Source organism: Giraffa tippelskirchi, chromosome 4, assembly GCF_054371585.1.
Source record: "Giraffa tippelskirchi isolate mGirTip1 chromosome 4, T2T-mGirTip1v1.2.pri, whole genome shotgun sequence".
Classification (NCBI taxonomy): Eukaryota; Metazoa; Chordata; class Mammalia; order Artiodactyla; family Giraffidae; genus Giraffa; species Giraffa tippelskirchi.
This window is the reverse complement of record NC_137278.1, coordinates 32161242-32184907: the sequence shown is the minus strand read 5'-3', so window position 1 is coordinate 32184907 and position 23666 is coordinate 32161242. Positions and strand designations below refer to the sequence as shown.

At 37.6% G+C, this 23666-nt stretch overlaps 1 protein-coding gene across 6 annotated transcripts in view; it reads right to left on the bottom strand.

Annotated features, from left to right (window-relative positions):
- Positions 1-6268: 6268 nt before the first annotated feature.
- Positions 6269-23666, bottom strand: part of HADHB (hydroxyacyl-CoA dehydrogenase trifunctional multienzyme complex subunit beta) — a 32979-nt gene continuing 15581 nt past the window's right edge. For 3 of the 6 annotated variants that reach the window (XM_081592803.1, XM_081592798.1, XM_081592802.1), the window contains 11 exons: positions 21688-21787; positions 18615-18702; positions 17276-17463; positions 16764-16944; positions 16102-16223; positions 13483-13562; positions 13358-13405; positions 12582-12669; positions 10396-10470; positions 9646-9810; positions 6269-7044 (listed from right to left, as the gene is read on the bottom strand). In XM_081592803.1, coding sequence (XP_081448929.1) covers positions 7009-7044; positions 9646-9810; positions 10396-10470; positions 12582-12669; positions 13358-13405; positions 13483-13562; positions 16102-16223; positions 16764-16944; positions 17276-17463; positions 18615-18702; positions 21688-21787 — 1171 coding nt within the window. In that variant the 3' untranslated portion in view covers positions 6269-7008. Of the gene's footprint in view, positions 7045-9414; positions 9811-10395; positions 10471-12581; positions 12670-13357; positions 13406-13482; positions 13563-16101; positions 16224-16763; positions 16945-17275; positions 17464-18614; positions 18703-21687; positions 21788-23666 lie in introns of those variants that run through there. The other 3 variants (XM_081592800.1, XM_081592797.1, XM_081592799.1) reach the window with 1 other exon arrangement.

Sequence of the window (23666 nt, the reverse complement as noted above, 5' to 3'; positions counted from 1 at the left end):
GCAAGAAAAGCATGAAAAACTAGCCGAAGCTACCTAATGAATAAGCCTGCCTTTCCTGTAAAAATGATCACCAAAGTTCAAAGTAATTACAAGCAAAACTATCTCAACCAGGTTTTTAACTAATCAACAGTTCATGTTACAGACATATTTGATAAAAATGGTTTTATTTGAACTATTCAGTGATTTCTTGTCTAATTATTTCTTCCCTATAGTTACAAAGAAAGGATGGCTTAATTGAAAGGAACACTGATCTTCCAAACATTGGAGGCAAAGGACAGAATTTGGTTTGTCTCTTTTCAAAATACAGGAAAAAGTGAAGTTAATAGGTCTCTCTTTCTTTAAGCTTTATAAGACATATTACTGTAATATGTAAATTTCATAGATGTATGTATGTATATAAAAAGTCATTGACAGAAGCACTTTCATAAGCAGGAGGTATAAAATTTAAAAGTAGAGAGAAAGGGAACACAGACTGCCAAGAATTAAGGAGAAAAGATGACAAACACTGACATTTTAAAAAATGACAGGATCAAGCTAAGACTCAAGAAATATGTAAGAAAAGCCTTTAGAGGACACTAAGACATCTTAGCTGAATTAATTTATGGTATCCGCAAGAGGATGATGGCAGGACTCTGAAAATTTTTTAAACCAAATAAATGAAAAAAATCTGATGTTTTTTAATTTAAAAATTCATGGATTTTCTTTTTCTTTTTTGGTTGTACCACGCAGCTTACTGGATCTTAGTAGCCTAACCAGTGATTGAACCTGCACCCTTGGCAGTAAAAGTGCAGAGTCCTGAACACTGGACCTCCATGGAATTCCCTCATGAATATTTTTATAAAGTGAAATGAAGATGTTTTCTTTAAAAATAAAAAGTGATATGCTAGCCACATGCCATTGAAAATATTTTCTTACACACACTGTACCTCCACTTAATGATTTGTGTGCAAATTTTAACTGCTTATAAATCAGCCCAAATACTTCTCTACATGGATTCAATCATTCTTTTAAATAGAAGATACCAACTCACCAGGACAACTGCAATGTCTCTGTGCCTTGTTCCACAGGAGGCAGCAGTACTGCAATCAGTGGGGGCTTTGCCCTACTGGTTTCCCTGACAACAGAATCATGTCTCAATTCCACTTTTACGTTATTAATATTTAGTCTTAATTTTTTTAATTATAATTTTTTAAAATTCAAGTAATATAGAAGCAGCAGATTCCTTTTCTGAGCATGCTTCTGAAGATACATGTGTTCTCATCTTCCTTCTCAAATGATTACACATACTCAAGGCATGCTCTGCTGCTAACAGCACACTTTAGAATAGATAAATGAAATGACATTAAGCCTTTGTTCACTTGGCTCTCATCATTTAGAAAAAAATAGTGGAATAAAAAGAATGCTCTGGAGGTAAATCCAAGAAGGCGAGATTTAGCAGCAATTGTATTTCTAATAAGAAGGCTTAAAGAAATAAGTAAACAAGTGGACAGATAAATGTGCAAAGGATGTGTACTCTATGTTTACACCCTTAAAAAAGAGGCACTTGGTGAAACCAATTAAGATATATCCATCCCAAGGAATGCTATATGGTCACTAAAAATGATGACACACAGCTACACCTACCAAAATGAAACAATATTTAGGCTACACATCTAAGTAATTTAAGAGGGTTCCAGAACACTATATTAGGCAATTACATTCCATATGTCCATATATATATGTATGCATTAAAAAGGATACCAAAGTATAAAGAGTGGGTATCTCTACTTGATTTTTCATTTTCTTCTTCTACTCTGTATTGTTTGAATTTTTTTTATAATTAGTGTATTTTTATATTAGAAAAAATGATTTTCAAAAAGTTTTCCTGACCATTTTGCATATTTAAACATAGCATCTTGACAAGCACAAAAAAACAAAAAAAACACAAAAAAATACATCCTGGAATTTAAGTTTGTACAGGATAGACTACATTAGGTGTTCCTGGGAAAGCTCTAAACTTTCTGTCTGGTGTTGTGCTTTGGGAATCAATTGATCACTGACATTCCTTTAAGTGTGAAAGGGTAAAAGGGCTTCTAGTTGAGTATGACATTGAGAACAAAAACTGCCAACATGTCTGAATGCTTCTTCTCTTTCACAATAATTTTCAGAATAGTACTGTCTACTATTTTTGTTCTCCAGTCTCCATATTCTCCCATTTCCTCTCAATCATTGATCGCTCTTCTTTGAAGAAGCACAATATACCGGTTCAGAGTCCCCAGAAAACCACAGTGATACAGGCAGAGAGCCTCTGAGTCATCCATTAAAATCTGAGAAAGCCCAGGAGACCCTGATACCACCTTTTACTCCTCAAGAGAGACCAAAACTTGAGAGGCCTGAAGAAATATACAAAACTGAGAAAGGACATGGGGAGGAGCCAGGCAGAGAATTAGAATTCTTCTCTCAGGAAAGATGGAAGCAGAGACTGTCGGAAGCAAACAGCTGCGGGCAGGAGAGAGCTGTGGGGAAAGGGTAGGGGAGCCAAACTTTCAAAGTCTGAATGAAAGAAAATAAGGGCAAATAAAGGCTCCATTTGCAATTGGTTATCGGGTGGAACAGAGGGTAATTAAAGTTTTACATGAAAAGAAAGACACTTTAAGTTGGGATCTTTGAAGAATATAATCAGTTTCAGCTATTTAAGAACAAACATCAAGGAGACAACTGTAATCACCACAGCCAAGGATGGACTTCTGTAGCAGTCATGCAAATGAAAATAACACAGATGTCTCTTGTATGTATAAAATGTTTTGAAACGGTACATAACTTTAACCTATGTGCTCCTCTCCAATCCAGTTCCACTGCCCCTCACCTAGAGTTAACCTCTGTTCTGAATGTTTTCCCTTACCTTAAAAAAAATTTTTTTAACTGTGATAAAATACACATAAAATTTATCACTTTAACCATTTTAAAATATACAGTTCAGTAATATTAAGTACATTCACACTGCTGTGCAACCAACCTTCAGAATTCATCTTTCAAAACAAAAACTCTGTACCCACTAAACAACTATTACCCCTCCAAGCCCTGGCAACCATCATTCTACTGTCCTTAAGAATTTGTTTTGAATATTTAAATACCTGGTACAAGTGTAATCATACAGTATTTGTCTTTATGAACACGGGTGTATAAAATATTTCTGAGACCCTGCTTTCAATTCTTTTGGATATATACTAGACCTGAAACTACTAGGTCATATGGTAATTCTACCTTTAACTTTTTGAGGAACTGATACACTATTTTCCATTCCATCTGCACAATTTTAAATTCTCCTCAACAGTACACAAAGGTCTGAATTTCTCCATATCCTCACCAACACTTGTTATTTTCAGGGTTGTTTTTTTTTTTTTTTAAAGTAGCCATTCTATTGTCTGTGAAGTCGTGGTTTGATTTGCATTTCTCCAATGTTTAGTGATGCTAAATATCTTTTCATGCACTCATTGTTCACTGTATTTCTTCTCTAGAGAAACGTCTATTCAAATAATTTGCCAATTTTTAAATTGAGTTGTTTTTCTAGCTGTTGAGTTGTAGTTCTTTATATATTCTGAATTAATAACCCTTATCAGATATGATTTATATTCCCCCCATTTCATAGGTTGCATTTTCACCATGTCCTGATGCACCGACGTTTTTTTATGAACTCCAATTTTTTTCCCTTTCCTGTGCTTTTGGTGTCATATCCAAGAATCACTGCCAGACCCAGTATCATGTAGCTTTCCCCCTGTTTCTTTCCATGAGTTTTATCATTTTAGCTCTTATGTTTATGTCTTTGACCTGAGTTCATTTTGTATAGTATAAGGCAGGGGTCCAACTTCATTATTTTGCATGTGTATATACAATTTTCCCAACACCGTTTGTTGAAAATACCATCCTTACCCCACTAAATAGTCTTGGCACCCTTCTCAAAAATAATTTCACCATATATGTGCTCTTTTATCTGGGCTCCTTTTTAAACTATTAACTCCGGATTTCATTCAAATTTCATCAGCTTATTAGTGTCCTTTTTCTGTTTCAGAATCCAACCCAGGATACTACATTACCTTTAGTTGTCAGATCTCCTTAGCCTCCTCAAAACTTTGATAGTTTTGAGTACTGGCAAGAATTTTGTAGAATGTCCCTCAGTTTAGTTTAGTCTGATGTCTCAAGATTCAACTAGGTTATGGGTACTCCAGAAAGAATACCACTAAGGAGAAGGGCCCTTTTGACGACATCATACCATCAGGTCTGCGATATCCACATGCCAGTGCTATGATGATAACCCTGGGCTCTTAGTTAAGCTAGTGTCTGCCAGGTTTCTCCACTGTAAGGATGCCTGGTTTTCCATCTTCATACTTTATTTATTGGAGTTGAGTCACTAATTCAGCCCACACTCACGTGAGAAGGGCATGCTCCACCTCCTGGAGTGTGGGGTCTACACATATTATTTGGAATTCTTCAATAAGACTTCTATTTTTTTCTTAATTGTTTTGGAAAATATTTTCATCTCATATGTAGGCAACCTAGGAGTATACTTAGTTTTGCTTGTTTTTGAAGTTTTGCTGTGGATGAACACTTGTTATTGGTAATATTTTGCTATTAAAGAGCAACGCTGCTATCAGCACTCCTGTGCGTGTCTCCTGGTAACTCACGTGCAAGTTTCTTCAGGAAATACACCTGAGAGCAGCGTGCTGGAGTATAAGCCACGCGCGTCCTATTCAAATGCACAAGATAATGCCAGACTGTTTGCCACAATGGTTATATCAATTTGCATTCTTTTACCAGCAGGTATAAAAAGTCCCTATTGTCCACATCCTCACTAACGCTTAGTGTTCTCAGTCCTGTTCGTTTTTTGCCAGTCTAGTAGGCATAAAGTAATACCTCATCATGATCTTAGTTTGGTGATCTTAGCTTGATGACTAGTGAGCATATGCACATCTTTTTATGTTTATTCTCCATTTGTGTATTATTTTCTAAAAAAATACCTGTTCATATCTTTTGCCAGTTTTTACCATGCTATCTCTCTTCTTACTAATTTACAGGAATTCTGTATACATCCCAGATCCTTTATAAAATATATCTATATCATACATATTTTGTAAGATATCTATCCTATGTATATGACAGAGATACAAAAGAGATATCTCTATCACATGTATAATATGATATACCTTTGTAATATATATATATGCACATTCTTTGTTAAGTTGCATCTGTATCTTCACCACATTTGTGGCTTGTCTTCCTACTCTATCATATAAAGAACCAACATTCTTATTTCAACTTAAGCCAACTTACACATCTTCTCTTTTCTGATAACACTTTTAATGTCTTGTTTAAAAAAAAGTACTCATCCCAACCTAAGAGTAATAGCGGTATTTTTCCCTAAATTGCAAAAAGTTTTTTACCTTTTATATTTAACTTATCTAGAGTTAATACTTGTGATTTGTAAATACACTGGTTTACAGCATTAAAAATTCACGTTATGTAGAATTTACCAATGAAATCATGGGGAAATGATGCTGGGATCCTCAAAAAACCTTTTAAGAGGTTAGCACTTGCTCCCTTGCCCAAACTATCCCTGAACTAGAGAATGATTCTGATTGCCAGTAACTTTCATATATCTAAACAACATTCACATAAATGGTTGCTGCTGAGATTTTGCTTCTTCAAAGCATGAGCACACGTTATTAAATGCAGTTTGGTTGTCAAAACGCTGAGAGGATTTTTAGTATGTGGACCAAATTTTTAAAATTTCTTTACACCTGGCAAACAGAAACATCTCCAAACAGTAATAAAATAAATTGATTTCAATTGGACAATGGGGAAAAAATGGTGTTATTCTAAAGCAGGACTTTATATTCCTAGTGGCTTCATGGTGGACCAAAATGGTTAGAAGTTACAAATGAGCAGTCCAAGGCAAAATCTGTCCCTAAAACAAGAGAACCACCTCTTACCTCTAATGCTGCTGCTAAGTCGCTTCAGTCGTGTCCGACTATGCAACCTCATAGACAGCAGCCCACCAGGGCTCCCCCGTCCCTGGGATTTTCCAGGCAAGAACACTGGAGTGGGTTGCCATTTTCTTCTCCAATGCATGAAAGTGGAAAGTGAAAGTGAAATCGCTCAGTCGTGTCCGACTCGTAGCGACCCCATGGACTGCAGCCCACCAGGCTCCTCAGTCCATGGGATTCTCCAGGCCAAGAGTACCGGAGTGGGGTGCCATTGCCTTCTCCGCTTACCTCTAGTAAAACAAGGCAAATGGTTCTCAAACTTTTCTACTTTATTAAGGTTAACCAACATGGGCTTCCCTGTTGGCTCAGATGGTAAAGAATCTGCGTGCAATGTAGGAGATGTGGGTTAGATCCCTGCATCAGGAAGATCCCCTGGAAAAGGAAATGGCAACCCACTCCAGTACTCTTGCCTGGAGAATTCCATGGACAGAGGAGCCTGGCAGGCTACAGTCTATGGAGTCACAGAGTTGGAGACGACTGAGCAACTAACACTTTTAACAAGGTATTTATACATCTAAACATTTACTGTAAATTTTCAGTGATGCTTAGATTCTGAATTATTTTCCCATAATTAATTTAGGCACACTGGTTTTGTATTTTACAGAAAATGTATATCGTTAGGTCACAAATAGCAATGAGTTATAATTGGCAAATGTTACAAAGGTGATCCCAAATCTCACCTAATCTCTTACCAAAACTGCAGCCACTCATTCAGTCCTTAGTGAAAATAGAGACCAAATACAACTGCTTGAACCTATCACTGTGAGAGAGTCTGGTAACTAAGGAATCCCTGAAAGAGTAGTAAGCTTCATTCTTGGAAAGCTCAGAACACTGGAAAGGCTTAACTGCAAAGTATTGAACAAAAGGCCACAAATTTTGCTTTCCTAAGAGGAGCTGAGAACTAGAGATGTCATTGAACAGTGCATTGAAATGGCATTGCCTAGGCCGAGTGCTGCACAGAAACTCCAAGTCACCTCTTCTGGATCTATTATTTTGGATAAGCTTCCACTATCATAGCATGGCCCTATAAAAGGAAAAAGAAGTCCAATTAGAGCAATGAAAGGCAATGAATCCAGCCAGTATGGAGGCAGCAGAGAACCATGGGAAAAGTACAGGCTTTGGAACTCAATCTTGACTCTGCCATTTAAACACTGTGTGATCTTGGGAAAGTTATTAGCCACTCTGAATCTCAACTTCCTCTATAAAATGGGGCTCGTGGTGCGCACATCAAAGTATTTTTGTGAGCATTAAATTAAGCAATAGCATACAATGTGTGTGTGTACCTACACCACACACACACACATACATGCATACACATGTGAGTCTGATTCCTAGTAGATGCTCCATAAGTGGTTGCTATTAAAATAACTCACAGTGGATTTTTTCAGCTGTATAAAAATAAATATTATACAGTGAATTTGACAACAATTTTCTTTCTTGTGAGAAAGATGAGAAAAATGGGGGCTTTTTATGTAAAAATTTTTAAAAAGGTTACATTACTCACCCAAATCCAGAAAGCTATCAAATAACAGGGTCAGGACTTGAAACCAGATGATTCCAAAGCCTGGACTCTTCTTTACTACTCTATGCATGTGGAGATGATGAGCTGCAGTCCCACAGAAGTCAAAAAGTAGAAAACCCCTTCCCAAGCACTAGGCACAGTATAGTTATCTCCCTAGTTTAAACCTAGTATAGAAATGTATGATGTCACGAGTCTAAATCCTATCTGATAATCATAATCATTCTTTCTTCTGGACTGTTATCAATCCAGTTAATAGTTTAACTAGTCTCCCTAACTTCTAGATTCAATTCAATCCCCACAATATTTATTAAGCAACTATTACTTATAAAGCACCGAGTTAAACACTGTGTGGGTACAAGGTTTTGCTTCACAGTCTCTATCCTCAATCTAGTGTTCACTGTAGTTCCAAACAAACTGTTAAATACCCTTGATATAGGCACAAGAAACAAAAGAACAGGGGTGGGAAGGTCTGACTGATTTAGAGTTGTCCTAGAAGAACACATAATAAGTTAGAATATTCCTTCTCCTGTTTTATTAAGCTGTGTTATTTTCATGTTCCAAATCTTTTATACTATTCTACATCAGTGATTCCCAACTGCAGTGATTTTGCTCCCCACCCTCTCCAGAGGACATTTAGCAATGTCTGGAGATATTTTTGGTTGTCCCAACTGTGTGTATATGGTGAGACAGGGAGAGGGGGTAGTGAGGGGGGTTGTCTGCTACTGTTATCTAGTGGACAGAGACCATGCTAAACACCCTACAACACACAGCACAGTCCTGCCAGCCAAATAAAGAATTACCTAGCCCAAAGTGTTACTAGTGCCAAAGCTGAGAAATCCTGCTCTAGATCCAATGATGGATTCGTCCTCTAATCTAATCATGTCTATACAGCACTCACTTGGCTCTTGATGCAACAATGCCAGGTTGAATCTAGTGTCTAGAATGCATCATCTCCTTCCTCACTACACTTAAACTTCTAGAGGAAAGTAATAACACTGGATATTCTTCTTTGTTCATTTACAAAAGCATCTAGTATTAGGTTACTAATCCTCTATGTGCTAGATTAAAAAATTAGGGAACAAACACTCAAAACCAAAGGACACTGACCAGTGTGGACTATGCACTATGTACAACATTGTGCACCAGTTATCTCCTCCATTGAATCTTGGCATAGAAAGATAAGAAGGAGGGCTCCAGTCCTGACCAACCATGGTTTTCCATAAACAAAGTTACCCAGATTAGAAAATACTTCTGATCATGAAGTCTAAAATATTCTAACCTAAAAATAACTGACCCCTTGCTTTTCCAAAGTCTCTGAGGAAAAGCCATAAATAAACACTTTTAAATGCAAGATGTTTATGCTTCTACATATCTTATTCATCTTGGTCAGCAACAGATAGATTCTGTTATCTGGTGAAAAATCAAATCTGTTTGCAGCAGGGTTAAAAAAAAAAAGATGGATTACAGCCAGCCTTCCTTTGGATTGTGGTCCCACAGTGAAATGCTACAGGTAGGAAGTTTTGTCGGTAACACAAGTAAAACAGATAGAAAAAATCTGTAGAAAACATAATTTTCCCCAGCTGAACAGCAATAAGCTATCCAGAGGTAAATTAATTCTCCATTGTATAGTTCAGTTCTCAAGAAAGACAGTTTTCCTCTTGGAGAGATTTTATAGATAAGGTCTCAAGGTGACTAAATAAATGAATAAAATTTTATTATTAAAGAAGAAAATATATCAAAGTATGAATAATGATAGTGTCTGATGAGGGGATTATAGGTGATTCTAGTCTTATTTTCTATATACTTTTTGTACTTTCCATAATTTCCATAATGAGCACATGTAACTTTTATAAATAAAACCTGTAAACATTATTTTAGGGGGAAAAAAAAATTTGTATTTAAATACCTTCTTTCATTCAAAGTACTCTCAGGATTGAGTTGTACTCCCCGGCCTTCAAAAATGGGCTTTTTCTTTCCAGTTGTGTGTCATCAGAAAAATCACTCTAAGACTGTTTCGAATTAAGCTAAATCAAACATTCTTAGATGAGTTTGTTTCTAAGAAAATGACTTTCTGGAAGCTCCTATTAAGCTTCTGTGACCTACCTGCCCTCCAGCTGCACAGGCGGCAACTAGACCATACTGGCCTCCTTCCTTCCGTAACCTGTTGGCAGCTGCCATGACCAACCGACAGCCAGTGGCTCCAAATGGGTGCCCCAGGGACAGTGATCCACCCCAGTTGTTAAACTTCTCCAAAGGAGGCAATCCAACCTGGCTCCCACAAAAATAAACACAAATAAAAAGGTGAGTTTACTTAAGAATCAGGCCAGGCTCTGAGTAATAGGAAGTAATAGCAATAGAGGGAAATAACTTTCTTAAAGACCCAACATATGCTATTTTACTGCAAAAGAAATTCCAAATCAATTCTGAAAGCCAAGGGCCCTGTTTATTTTTCATCTGACGCCAGAGTGGATGAACAAAAGACAATTTGAATTTTGGCTTTTATTTTTTCCAAAGAATTTCCAGGAGCTATTTTTCAACTAAGAAATAAATACATGAAATAACACAGGAAAATTTTCCTAAGAAGCAGCAGCCTTCCTCTTCATATTTTTATTAGCAAGTATTAGAGCTCCAGATATTATAGTGCTTTGGAAATTCAAAGGTTTTTGTTGGGGGGGGGGACCACACTGTGTGGCATGCAGGATCTTAACTCCCCCACCAGGGATAGAACCCACACCCCATGCAGTGGAAGCATGGAGCCTTAACCACTGGACTGCCAGGAAAATCCCTCAAGCATATCTTTTTTCTCAAGCATATCTTTTTTTTCCTCAAGCATATTTTTAACCAGAAACTTACCTTGGCTTTTCTACCCATGTAGTTTTGTGCAAACCAATCAGAATCCATGGCCTTCAAATTAGCCAAAATCTGACCCTAGAAAGGAAAATAACTCAATAAGGACCTTCTTGTAGTAAAATCCCTCAAGGCTTTCTTTTACGCATGAGTTTATCTAACTTTCAGTTCAGTTCAGTTGCTCAGTCATGTCCGATTCTTTGTGACCCCATGAACCCCAGCACACCAGGCCTCCCTGTCCATCACCAACTCCCTGAGTCCACCCAAACCCATGTCCATCGAGTTGGTGATGCCATCCAGCCATCTCATCCTCTGTCGTCCCCTTCTCCTCCTGCCCTCAATCTTTCCCAGCATCAGGCTCTTTTCCAATGAGTTAGCTCTTCGCATCAGGTGGCCAAAGTATTGGAGTTTCAGCTTCAACATCAGTCCTTCCAATGAACAACCAGGACTGATCTCCTTTAGGATGGACTGGTTGGATCTCCTTGCAATCCAAGAGACTCTCAAGAGTCTTCTCCAACACCACAGTTCAAAAGCATCAATTCTTCGGCGCTCAGCTTTCTTTATAGTCCAACTCTCACCTCCATACATGGAAAAACCATAGCCTTGACCAGACGGACCTTTGTTGACAAAGTAATGTCTCTGCTTTTTACTATGCTGTCTAGGTTGGTCATAACTTTCCTTCCAAGGAGTAAGCGTCGTTTAATTTCAATGCTGCAATCACCATCTGCAGTGATTTTGGAGCCCAGAAAATAAAGTAAGCCACTGTTTCCACTGTTTCCCCATCTATGTGCCATGAAGTGATGGGACCAGATGCCACGATCTTAGTTTTCTGAATGTTGAGCTTTAAGCCAACTTTTGCACTCTCCTCTTTCACTTTCATCAAGAGGCTCTTTAGTTCTTTTTCACTTTCTGCCATAAGGGTGGTGTCATCTGCATATCTGAGGTTATTGATATTTCTCCCAGCAATCTTGATTCCAGCTTGTGTTTCTTCCAGCCCAGCGTTTCTCATGATGTACTCTGCATATAAGTTAAATACCCAGGGTGACAATATACAGCCTTGACGTACTCATTTTCCTATTTGGAACCAGTCTGTTGTTCCATGTCCAGTTCTAACTGTTGCTTCCGTGAAGAGAGACCCCACGTCCAAGGTAAGAGAAACCCAGGTAAGACAGTAGGCACTGAGAGAGGGGGTCAGGGGGCAGACAAGCTGAAACTACAGTCACAGACAACTAGACAATCTGATCACATGGACCACAGCCTTGTCTAACTCAGTGAAACTAAGCCATGCCGTGTGGGGCCATCCAAGATGGACAGGTCATGGTGGAGAGGTCTGACAGAATGTGGTCCACTGGAGAAGGGAATGGCAACCCACTTCAGTATTCTTTCCTTGAGAACCCCATGAACAGTATGAAAAGGCAAAAAGATAGGACACTGAAAGATGAACTCCCCAGGTCAGTAGGTGCCCAATATGCTACTGGAGATCAGTGGAGAAATAACTCCAGAAAGAATGAAGGGATGGAGCGAAAGCAAAAACAACACCCAGTTGTGAATGGGACTGGTGATAGAAGCAAGATGCGATGCTATAAAGAGCAATATTGCATAGGAACCTGGAATGTTAGGTCCATGAATCAGGGCAAATTGGAAGTGGTCAAACAGGAGATGACAAGAGTGAACATTGACATTCTAGGAATCAGTGAACTAAGATGGACTGGAATGGGTGAATTTAACTCAGATGACCATTGTATCTACTACTGTGGGCAGGAATCCCTTAGAAGAAATGGAGTAGCCATCATAGTCAACAAAAGAGTCTGAAATGCAGTACTTGGATGCATCTCAAAAATGACAGAATGATCTCTGTTTGTTTCCAAGGCAAACCATTCAATATCATGATAATTCAAGTCTATGCCCCAACCAGTAACGCCGAAGAAGCTGAAGTTGAACAGTTCTGTCTAACTTTAGAGCTAAGCAAATCTTTAAATCCGTTTTCAGTGAATATTTTCTAAAGAAACAACCTGATACTTCTGAAGGGCCTCAAAGAGATAGCTTCGAAAGATATGTTTTTCAACACTGTGGGTGTAGCCCTGGATGTCCTCCCAGTAGTGTTAAGTCAGTACTTCAAACATAAAGCTCTACTTGTTTCATGCATATTAAACGATTATAGTCCTTTGATATGAGTCTTTAAAGGGACTTACTGAGAAAGCTTCATGAAATTCAAAAGCATCAATATCATTCATTGTTAATCCTGCCTTTTCCAGAACTTTTGGAGTAGCATATGTTGGTCTGAAAAGAAAAAATTCAGTGATATGATATTAAAATCTTTATTTTTAACTAAAGAACTCTTTCATATTCCCCAAACTGAATTTTACATAGTTATTAGAAGGTCTTCTATTCATTCACTGATTCTACTGTACAAATACAAAGTGCTGGTGATACAACAGTAAACTGAACAGACATGGCCTCTGCCTTTTGCAGTTGATATTTTAGACTCAGAGAAAGAGATAATAAGCAAGTAGACAATAAAAGAGAAGGGCAAATTAATAATGTGAAGAACACAGAGCTCAAACGGCAGAGCATAAGAAGGGGCATGGCTAGTTAAATGACATGATGGAGGCTAGTGAGGGTACAGCCTCGTGAGGAAGGGAGAGGAGTCTATCTAAACATTAGGAGGGTTCTATAAAAAGCTATTCTGATTGTGTTGCAGAGTAAGTAGCAGTATAAAAAAATGCTTATGACATCTTAATGTAAAAAAGGATATAAAGTTGTATATACATGATAATTGTAAGTAGAAAACTATAGGAAAAAGTAGAAAAGTGATAAAACGATAACACAACATAAAGGATTATTATTTTAAAAACCCAACTCACAAAACAATTATGAACTCAGTGCTTTATATACTTTAAAATCTATGTAATAAACATGGGTAACCAATATTTTCTAGAATAATCCAAGAATATACATTGCTACCTACCCAAGTAGAAGCTGATCTTTTGGATCCTGGGACACGTACGTGAAATCCCTGGGTAAAAAACAGAAGGGTGAGCTCTGTACTAAAGTAAAGAAACCAGAGGAAACTTACTTGAATACTTACTTTACCTCAGATATGCCTTTGGCTTATAACCCATGGCCAGAGCCTTTTCATCTGCCATAATCAGCACTGCAGACGCACCATCGGTCTGAAATGTTAATCGGAACAAAAATGTTAAATAACTGCAGCCTATCTGGTGCTATTTCTTCAGCCATCTTCTATGCTCTGTTTCTAAATTTACCAACACATCACACTTACAGAGTGTCTCTCTGTAACAAAGTCTTTTCATTTTATCCATCATTAAGTCACAATTTAGACACACACACACACTGACACATTTTTGGCAGATGAGGGTAGAAAAGTCTATTCAAAAAGTTATCATAATTATCAAAATGAATGATGAGAATTGGTAACTCAATATGTATTCATAATAAACTAGAAGTTTTTTGCTTTGGCACAGAATATGAGGAATTTTGTGAATTAATCCTCCCCAAAATCTCTTCTTTACTGATTTATTCTTATTATTTTCTGGACTGCTTCTCAGCTGTTTCCTGCCTGTGGCTTGTACATGATTTTCTTCAACTTAAAGACTCTATAACAAGCAAACCAAGAAGAAGAAGAAATAGGTAGACAGCTGAGAATATAAGGACTATGGTCTTCCCTCTCTGGAAACACCATATATGCTTTTTTCCAACTGACAACTGAGAAGTGGGGGACAAATTAGTACTACTCACAAAAGCCCTTTACTACTGTTTCGAAAGAAAAAGCTCAAAAAAAAAAAAAAAAAAACCCACAAAAATTCCAAAGGAAAAGAAACTACTCTCTAGAATTGACAAAATTAAAACAATCTCTACCGTAATTTCAGACCATATTTTTGTAACTCAGTAACTCTGAAGAGGCTATGCAGCCACTACCAATAAGGTGGCCATAAAGTCTGGAAACACAGGTGACTATACATAATAGCATCACATTACTATATTCAATGTGCCATTGTGAAAAACTGCAATGAATACGGTGCATTAACAGCATCTCTGAAAACCCATGTATCTGTGATATATTACCTCTAATGACTTGTGTTTCTGACTTTTGATGATTAAACCTGAACCTTTTGCACACCTCACAACTATTCAAGGGGGTTCAGATCAGCCAAGAGTGTAACCGTTGTCATATGAACCTATCATCCAATTTTGTTTTAGAAATAACCACCTAACCAGTCTTTCACTGCTCAGGCTTTACCAGGTGGTACATCATCCTGTTAAAATCACCTCAGGTATCCTTTCCTAAGCTCAAGAGCAGGCATTAAATTGTCATTTATCAATGTCAAATATGTCAAACATTTGCCTATGTTTCTTTCTAGACTGTATGTCTGGGTAGGAGAATGATACTGTAAAAAGAAACATTGACCAGATGAACTACATCCTGAAGACTGCACTCAAGGTAGTAGTAGGAGGGAAATCACATCTCACAAGCAGACGCAGAATCAAGAGGAGGAAGGAAAAAAAACCCAAGCAAGGACATGAAGCTACCTGCATATAAGTAAAATAACAACCAAAAATGAGAGTAGATTTACTCCATGATGCTTATAGGAAAGTAATTTGGGGGTCAGCATAAAACATAATTTTCTAACAATCAGACCCAGGAAAAGTATTTTGTCATTCTCTCTGCCTACTTTCCAAGTCTTATGTTGCTCAGTTGCTAAGTTGTGTCTGACTCTGTGACCCCATGGACTGTAGCATGCCAGGTTTCCCTGTCCTCCAAGTCGTAGTCGACTCCCTAGATTCATATCCTGTGTTCCAACCAGGCTTTTGTCCAAAGAAGCCCTTTGCTCTCCTAACTCCCAAAGTTGCATTTGCCATTCCGTTTGCCTAGAAGGCCTTTTATACACTTCTTGAATTGGCTTGTACTCTTCTTTCAAGATTCACAGATCAAGTGTTACCTGCTCTGAGAAGACTCTCTGACTCACCCAACTATGTATCTTCTCCAAGAGCCAATGCTCACCGTCATCACAGAACATTCTCACTACATTACAATTAATTATTCTTTTTATCTCCAGTGCCCAGCACAGGCAGGCAAAATTTTTTCTGAAGTGACTGAAGAGAACAGCTTTTTTTTTTTTGGAGAACAGTTTTTTTGTATTAGAATGGTGACTGGATCAGGTTGACTTCTATGGCTTTAAAAACTGATTCTATTTTAATAGTCTTTGTAATAGGTAAGCATATTTTATTTATTTATTTTTGGCTGTGTTGGGTCTGTGTTGCTGCATGAGGACTTTCTCTAGTTGTGGCAAGTGGGGGCTACTCCCCAGTTGTGGTGGGCAGGCTTCTCACTGTGGTGTCTCTCTTTGTTGTGGAGCACAGGCTCTAGGTATGTGGGCTGTGGCCCACAGTAGCTGTGGCAGGTGGGCTCAGTAGTTGTGGCTGGTGGGCTCTAGAGCTCTGGCTCAACAGTTGTGGTGCATAAGTTTAGTTGCTCCTCAGCCTGTGGAATCTTCCCAGACCACGGATTGAACCTATGTCCCCTGCATTGGCAGGTGGATTCTTTTCCACATCACCACCAGGGAAGTCTGAGTAAGTATGTTTTTAAGTCTCTATTCGTAATACACGCAAGTACATCTATTTTAGGCTTTCCTATTGAGAACACACAAATATAAAAGATCACTAGTAAACACATATAGCACACATAGTTACCAGGAAAGAAGAATTTGCAGCTGTCACTGTGCCATAGGGCTTGATGAATGCAGGTTTTAGTTTGGCCATCTGATCCAGAGAGGAAGGACGAATGCCGTTATCTTGTGTAACTGTATCTCTTCCTATAAAAATATGAAGTTTTTAACTCTAAGCGCAATGAGCATTATATATCTTCTCCAGAAAAATATGCTTTAAAATTACAAGAACAAATAAAATGTAAACCATAACTATTCACTAAAAAGAAAGCTCTTTATAGTTATCAAGACATTACCAAATATGAAAGCAAACTCATAAGATATTTGGGAAATAATCTAGATGATTTAACATTAAAAAGGATAACTTATTTTCTTAAGATATTTATTTACATTTGGCTCTTCTTTACAGAAAACTTATAAATACAGAACTTTAAAAACAGGTATGCACATAAGAACTAAAATATATCTGCCAGACCTAAAGGAGACTTATAAAACATCTCTTTAAAATGCTTACATCTGTTGCAACAAAAATTGAAACCTGAGTCAATGTTTAAGAATAAAAGCTGACTATTTTGGAAACATTCATCGGAAAGTCACTTAGGGTTTTTGGAGTTTTAGAAGAAATTCAGAACTCCCTAACAATACCAAGAAGCATTCCCCTTTACAAAGCTGAACAAACTGTTTTACCTGGTACTTTGAAGGGCACAACATCAGAAAGGAGTCCTTCATCCTGTGCCCTTTTGGCCAGGCTGTGAGAGCGCAGTGCATATTCATCCTGCTCCTCCCGAGAAATAGCAAAGGCAGCAGCCAGTCGGTCTGCAGAGTGGCCCATGGTCTCACTGGTGGAGAACTCACTCACTGCAGGAAGCTAGGAAAGGAGATATTCAGGACCAAGTACACTGTGAACAGGTGTTATACCACACCTAGGGTTATCTGGGAAAGTTAAAGTCTATGATCAATCAAGATCAGGACAAGGGAAGTTCTTTGTGAGCAAGGCATCTCTAAAAAGGGCTTACAAATTCAATTTTCTGACTGCTATTTTTTTCTCTGTCTTGACCTAATAATTAACCTTTCCTTGTAACTAACAGAATCCACATCTATTAGAACATAACTGAACCCACTATCTCATCTAACACTAAATCTCTGCAGTGGGCTGCTTTGGCAACACAAGTCTTTATGTTAGCATTCATGAGTCTTACCTCAGGCGATAGGAAATTCAATCTGAATTTAGAGATTACAGAGAGTCGCTGAGCCAGAGTCTTGGCCTTATTGAGATCCAGCATCATTTTCCTCATTTTCCTTGAATGGCGAATAGGGATGTCAGACATTAACTCTACACCACCTGCCACGACCACGTCATATTGGCCGGAAGCAATCAGGCTGACAGCTACAGGGCACAGGCACAGGTCATACACACATGAGTATCTTTTGCATAAATTAATAGACCATTGGTAATCTAAGCTTCTTTTTTTTCCTTAACTTTAGGCTTGATTTAAAAATTGTACGATAGTTATTAGCATTGTACAACATATGTAATTCAGGTTTTTATCTTTTCAGAGGGATTAGGATAATTTTTTTGAATGACTCAAAATACATTCAATGCACCAGAGAAAAACAAGTTTCATTCAGGCTACAGGGATATCAACTTTCAGAAGTATCCACTGGACCAATTCTCAAACAAATCATATTCTAAAGCAGAACATGTGGCGTATTTCATATGCTCCCAGCTTCAGTTTCGGTAACAACTTTTTTTCCTATAAAGAGAATTTCAGCTTCTACTACAAGCTAGAGAAAGTATGGCTTTTAGATGTAAGGTAGCCCTCTGCCCTCTTTATGGCCACTGGCAAGTACTATATTGCTCTAACTGGAAGCAGTCACATGCTCTGCGGAGTGGGAAATGCCCCCATTTCTGCCTCCAGCTTCATTCCCTGCCACCTTTACGGTGGGCTGGTTACTTGGCCTTGATGTCACTAAGACAGCACATGATCACTGCATCTTTCAGGTTTCCTGTCTTTTCACAGTAAGGGCTGGTGTTACAAAATGTTCCACAGATTTGCTAAGTTTGTTGTGAGAATTTGTAAATAATTATAAAAAGGCCAAGATGTGGGTGAAAAGTAGAGCAAAGAGCTGTACCGTCCAAGTCAGTGATTTATTTCTATGATGATGGCGGAGGGAGGAGGGCCACCATCTTCGTGGGGGAGTATCATGCTAGAATCACCTAATCTTAAAACCTAGCAGGTGATAAACTCCTCTGGCCTCAAATCCAGAAGCACCCCCTCCAGTTAATAATCCCTGTGATAGCCAGCCACACTACTGATGGAGACATTACACAAATGGTTGCGGTCCTCAGGTATGGAGGGCAAGAAAGAGGTGGAGAACTGCTGTCAAAAATCAAAAAATGTAAATGCTACCTTATTTTCTGAAACACACAAATTCAGAGATCATTTATTTCTGTTAAGAATAATTTTTAATGATCTTAGAAAAGACAAAGGAGAACCAACATGTACCTTCTGCTGTCAAAAAAAAAAACAAACATACCCGTGGTCATGGCTTGGTTGGAAGAGATGCAAGCCATGGTGACAGTGTGAGCAGGAGTCTTGTCAGAGAAGCCAGCTCCGAGGGCAGCCTTCAGGAAATACAGTGAATGCAATGATCACTTATAAAGGAAGTGCAACATGTGAGTGGTGCTGTGAGCAGTACTTCACTGTATGGTAAATCAGGAAAGGAGCTAATATCTCACAGAGGAATATTTAAAATACAACTAAGCCCATCATGGAAATGGTTTACGAATTTTTCATTTAGCCGTTAATCAACAAGCACTTTGCCAAATTCCTTGCAGCCATTTTCTAGTGTGGTATACAAGCCTACAGTCCTCTGGCAGTTCACCTCCTCTCTTAGCAATGCTTTTCCCAGCACTTTTAAGAACATTAACATATAATTTTATTTTAACTCGTTTAAATTTTCAAATAGACCTAAGGTAAACCTGCTACATATGGTTGGTGGAATGATGAAATATATCATGGGGTGAGATTCTCATGACCTGTGTTCCTGCAGTTATAAAGGCTTAGAAGTAAAGCAAAGTCATCAGACATGAAAATAATTTCTAAAGAGTTGACCATTCATGAACAGATTCCCACACGGGTCCCTGGCCTGCTCTACATTCGTCTCTACTTTCACCGACTGCCTGATACTTCAGACAGCGCACTGTCAATCCAAAGCAAAGCTGAGTTGGAAAACATGCCAAGTAGCCAAGAGTTCAACTGAATGAAAAAAATTTGGGAAAACTGTCTGAGCCACAAGTGAGTCTCTGACAAATAAGGATTACACCAGTTAACAACTGGAAATAAGGAAACTGGTCAGGAAGATGACATAAGAGGTGTTTCAAAAGAGAATTAATTTGAAGGACCTTGAGAAAAACTGAGGCTGTCCATTAATCTTGCAAAAATGGAAATAAGGATGTCTATTATTTTATCATACTATTTATTGAGTTAATTACACTGCCAAAAAAACAATGAATGCCTGATTCTATTTTTGTTCATGTCAAGAACTGATGCATAGGTACAAAAATAAAATATTCAATACTTATTTTTATAATATTAAAGTTTCACTTTAAAAACAAAGCTCTCAACACCTTATGTCCCTGACCACCACCACTTACTATGAAATTCTGGTTCCTATTAAGGGAATTAATTTTTTCTGAAACTATTTAACAATCCTCAGAATGTAAGATTTTCTATCATTTGGTAAGATTAACATGCTTCCAAAGCCAAGATTAGAGGGTTCTGTTTCTTAATTGATTTTCAGCTTTATACTTCACTTTGCTGAAAAGTACTTACTGGCAACTGCACACCAGCCTCTTGATGTAAACCAACCCAAAAGGAAGAGAAAGGCAAGTCTCCACCAGGAAGGAGAGAAGAGCTCCCCAGTGAGGCAAGGGTAAAGGGCACTCAGGTCATAATGGCCTGATCCTCACGCAATCCTTTCTGGCAAGTGTCACATACTTGGTCCCAAGTGACTCTCAGGACTGAAGGAACTTTAAATAGAAGTGGCTGCTGGTGAACCTTGTCTCCGTGATTCTATTTAAAGTTTGAATAGCTCTCAAGGCAAGCTTAGGCTCTAAATGGTGCAATAAAGGGAAAGGAGGAAGATGTCTCTTAGGTAAGTTGGAGAGCAGGGAAATAAGCTGAGGCTTTCATTAAAGTCAGGTTCATGGGAACTCAGCATCAGAAGCCCTTCAGGATTTTATTATTACACTGTTACCACAGACAAGAGGTTCTGAAAGTTTTCTTGCTGGAAATCACAGTAGCCTTCAGGTTGCAAAACGATTTTAAAGAGACATTCTTATAACATATTCCCTGAATTCAGCCTTTAGTATTATTAGTACTGGGCCAGGAGAGGGACCTACTGCATGTCAATCAATAGCTGAGATTTGCACATGGATATAAAATTTCCAGAAAAAAAATTTAGAAAAAAACAAGGCTTTAATGTTGAGATAGAATAGATATATAGAGAACACTGAAACAGATTCAACATTTACTTTTAAGTGCTCTTGTAAGAGTCACTTTGGTTTTTTTTTCTAGAATATAAGAGTTGAAAATGTATTATGAATAATTTGATATATTCATGAAATTGCCATGTTTGATACATTTAGAAGTGTGAAGATCAAGGAAACTCCAAAAAATTAGGAGGTGGAGAAAAAACCTCTTCCTGTTCTTAGTCCTTTCCTGTCTCCCTTACAATATACAATAGTTGATTATTGTGGACCTGAGTAACACCAGGCCTTCAGCAGTTTGAACATTTACTGATGAGTAAAAAGGTGGGACAAAACACATACTTCCAGTCCTACTCCTTTTCTTTCCTCTTGGCTGACAGTGGTGAAAGTTACTGCTCTTTCAACTATACTGAATGCAATAGTATGGCAAGCACAAATTAGAAATACAGAAAATGCTCAGCACATTGAAATGTGCTTTGGAGCCAACTTTATCCAAATAGCCACTTGCGAATGGAAACAAAGTTCAGAAAATGTTCTTGGAGTCTTCATTATGAAATGACTGTGGGACACGCCGCAGAAGTGCCAAGGCCTGTCATTATCTCAGTTGCTCAATAAACAGTACATGGAGCTTTGCCAACTGGGGTAAAGGTAAACTTCTATGAAATAGTTAAAAAAAAACAACAAATGCCCTATGTGTCCACTAGTCAAAGGGAACAAATGAATAAGCACAACTCCCTTCAACAAAAACCATGGTATGAAATAAGTTCTCTGTAAAATGGAAATTTTAAGTTGATTAGAGGTCACTATATCTCACATTACAAAAAGTCACATCAGCCATGCTTTGCCAAAATCTGTTTTCCTAAGAGAAACACAAACATATCCAAAACCAGCTCAAATAATTGATTTTATTTATAATATAGCATAAACATATACTAGTATAGTGTATATCATTTGATTTATAATTTTTTTAAATATAAAATAATTCAAATAGTAAAATCACATTTTAAATTAAATATAACTTTAGTGAATTTTAATAGCTTTTAAAGAGTAAATTCTATTAACTAAAATTCAAATTGATTCTCCCATCAATCTCTTCAAACAACATAAAGTTTGACTCACCTCTCTAGCCACATTGCTTGTTTTCACTTCCTGTATAACTGTGCCAAAGATGATATAATCGACAACATCCTTTGGGACACTGGTCCGATGCAACAAACCCCTGCAAGCAGAAATTAAAAGCAAAGAAACATTTCATACATTCAAGACAGTGCCACAGATCATCACATAAAACATTACGGTTAACTCTGGTTAAAAGGTTAAGTTTGAATTTAATAGAGTAGAGACTGTATCTTTTTCTTAATTTGATAAGCATGTGGCACACTATCAAATAAATTAAATACTGATTTAAAAAGTCAACTTTTGATGCTCAATTGGCAATAAGAAGTTAAATAGGAAGGATCATCAATAATCTGGAATATAATCTATAAAAATTTTGAATCACTCTGTTGTACCCCTGAAACTAATACTGTAAATCAACACCCCAATAAAAAATGAAAGAAAAAAATAATTTTGAATAGGATAAAACAGATACATAAACCCAAGTTTTCAGTCAAAAAGAAAAGAGAAACAAATAGAAAATTAAAGAGATGAAGTAAAATCCCAAATATGTTATATTTAAATTATCAATATAAACACATCATTTTTTGAAAAGGAAAGCTGCTCTTTACATAAAAACACCAACCAATAAATATAGGAGTAATAAAAGAATAAGCAAAGTCGAAATTTTATAATCTCTAATGTAATAACTAATCTAGGCAAAAATTATCGATGAACACTAAAGCCACTTGGTCAAAGGTTGCTGGGGAATATGGTGTTAAGATATCACCTTACAGATGACTTACTAATTGCAAAAGAAAAAAATGCACGTTTATCACCAAAAGATCTGGTGGTTTGACCACTCTGAATGGTTCGATTTAACATTACACATCACGTGCCTCTTGACATGATGCAATAGCCATGTGCTTTACCTATGAAGTGTTCTCTCCAAAAAATGTTTAACCTGAATCTAATCAAGCTTAGAGATTAACTTTCAGTTTACAGGAAATTCACAGAGGAAAGTTAAATATTACTACAAAGATACATCCAGAATGTGGGACATTCTATAAAACAGCTGGCCTGGACCTTTCAAAAAGTCACTATCATGGGGGGTGTATTGGGGGGATGTCCTAAATTAAAAGAGACTAAAGAGATACATTCATTTGTATAATAATATGAATTTTGACCAGATCCTGGTCTGGGGAAAAATAAAAACTATTAAATAAGGCAAAAAAAAAAAAAAATTGGGGCAGGAGACCTGGGTTCAATTCCTGGGCAGAGAAGATCCCCCTGGAGGAGGGCATGGCAACCCACTCCAGTATTCTTGCCTGGAGAACCCCCATGGACAGAGGGTCCTGATGGGCTACAGTCCATGGGGTTTCAAAGAGTTGGACATGACTGAGCGACTAAGCACAGCACACATGGCAAAATGATAACAATTATTAAAGCTAAATGAGGAATGTTCACGTCTCATTCCAGGCTTCTTTCTAGATAAATACACACCTCCACCCCTACCCCACCAGGGATACGAAATTCTGAGGAAGCTCACGTCCATTAGGTAAAAATGGCATAGTACAGTTGGTCTTCTGTTTACACAGGTTCTGCATCTGTATTTGCATAATCTATTCAGCTATCTTCATACAGTAATGAAGTTTCTGAGGTAACCATCAAATACATGTATTGGTTTTTAGCCTGATCAATCTAATCCTATACTATTTATAACCTGCAGCTAGCTACAGTACATTAAGGAATACTATCATGCCAAGAGATTGGCAAGCCTGCAAAATAAAGATCACTGACATTCACCACCTGCTTGAATTTGTGTAGCACACATGGCTAAAATGAAGACTAGATGAATCTTGTAAAATCTACTAAGTGTTTTTTCTAACCACATAAAGTTAACATATCTTAGCTATAGGAATTCTATTAGACATGCTATTTCAAGTGTAAAACTGGAGAAAAGGGTTTTTATTGAAATAAGATCTAAAATGCAACTGCATTTA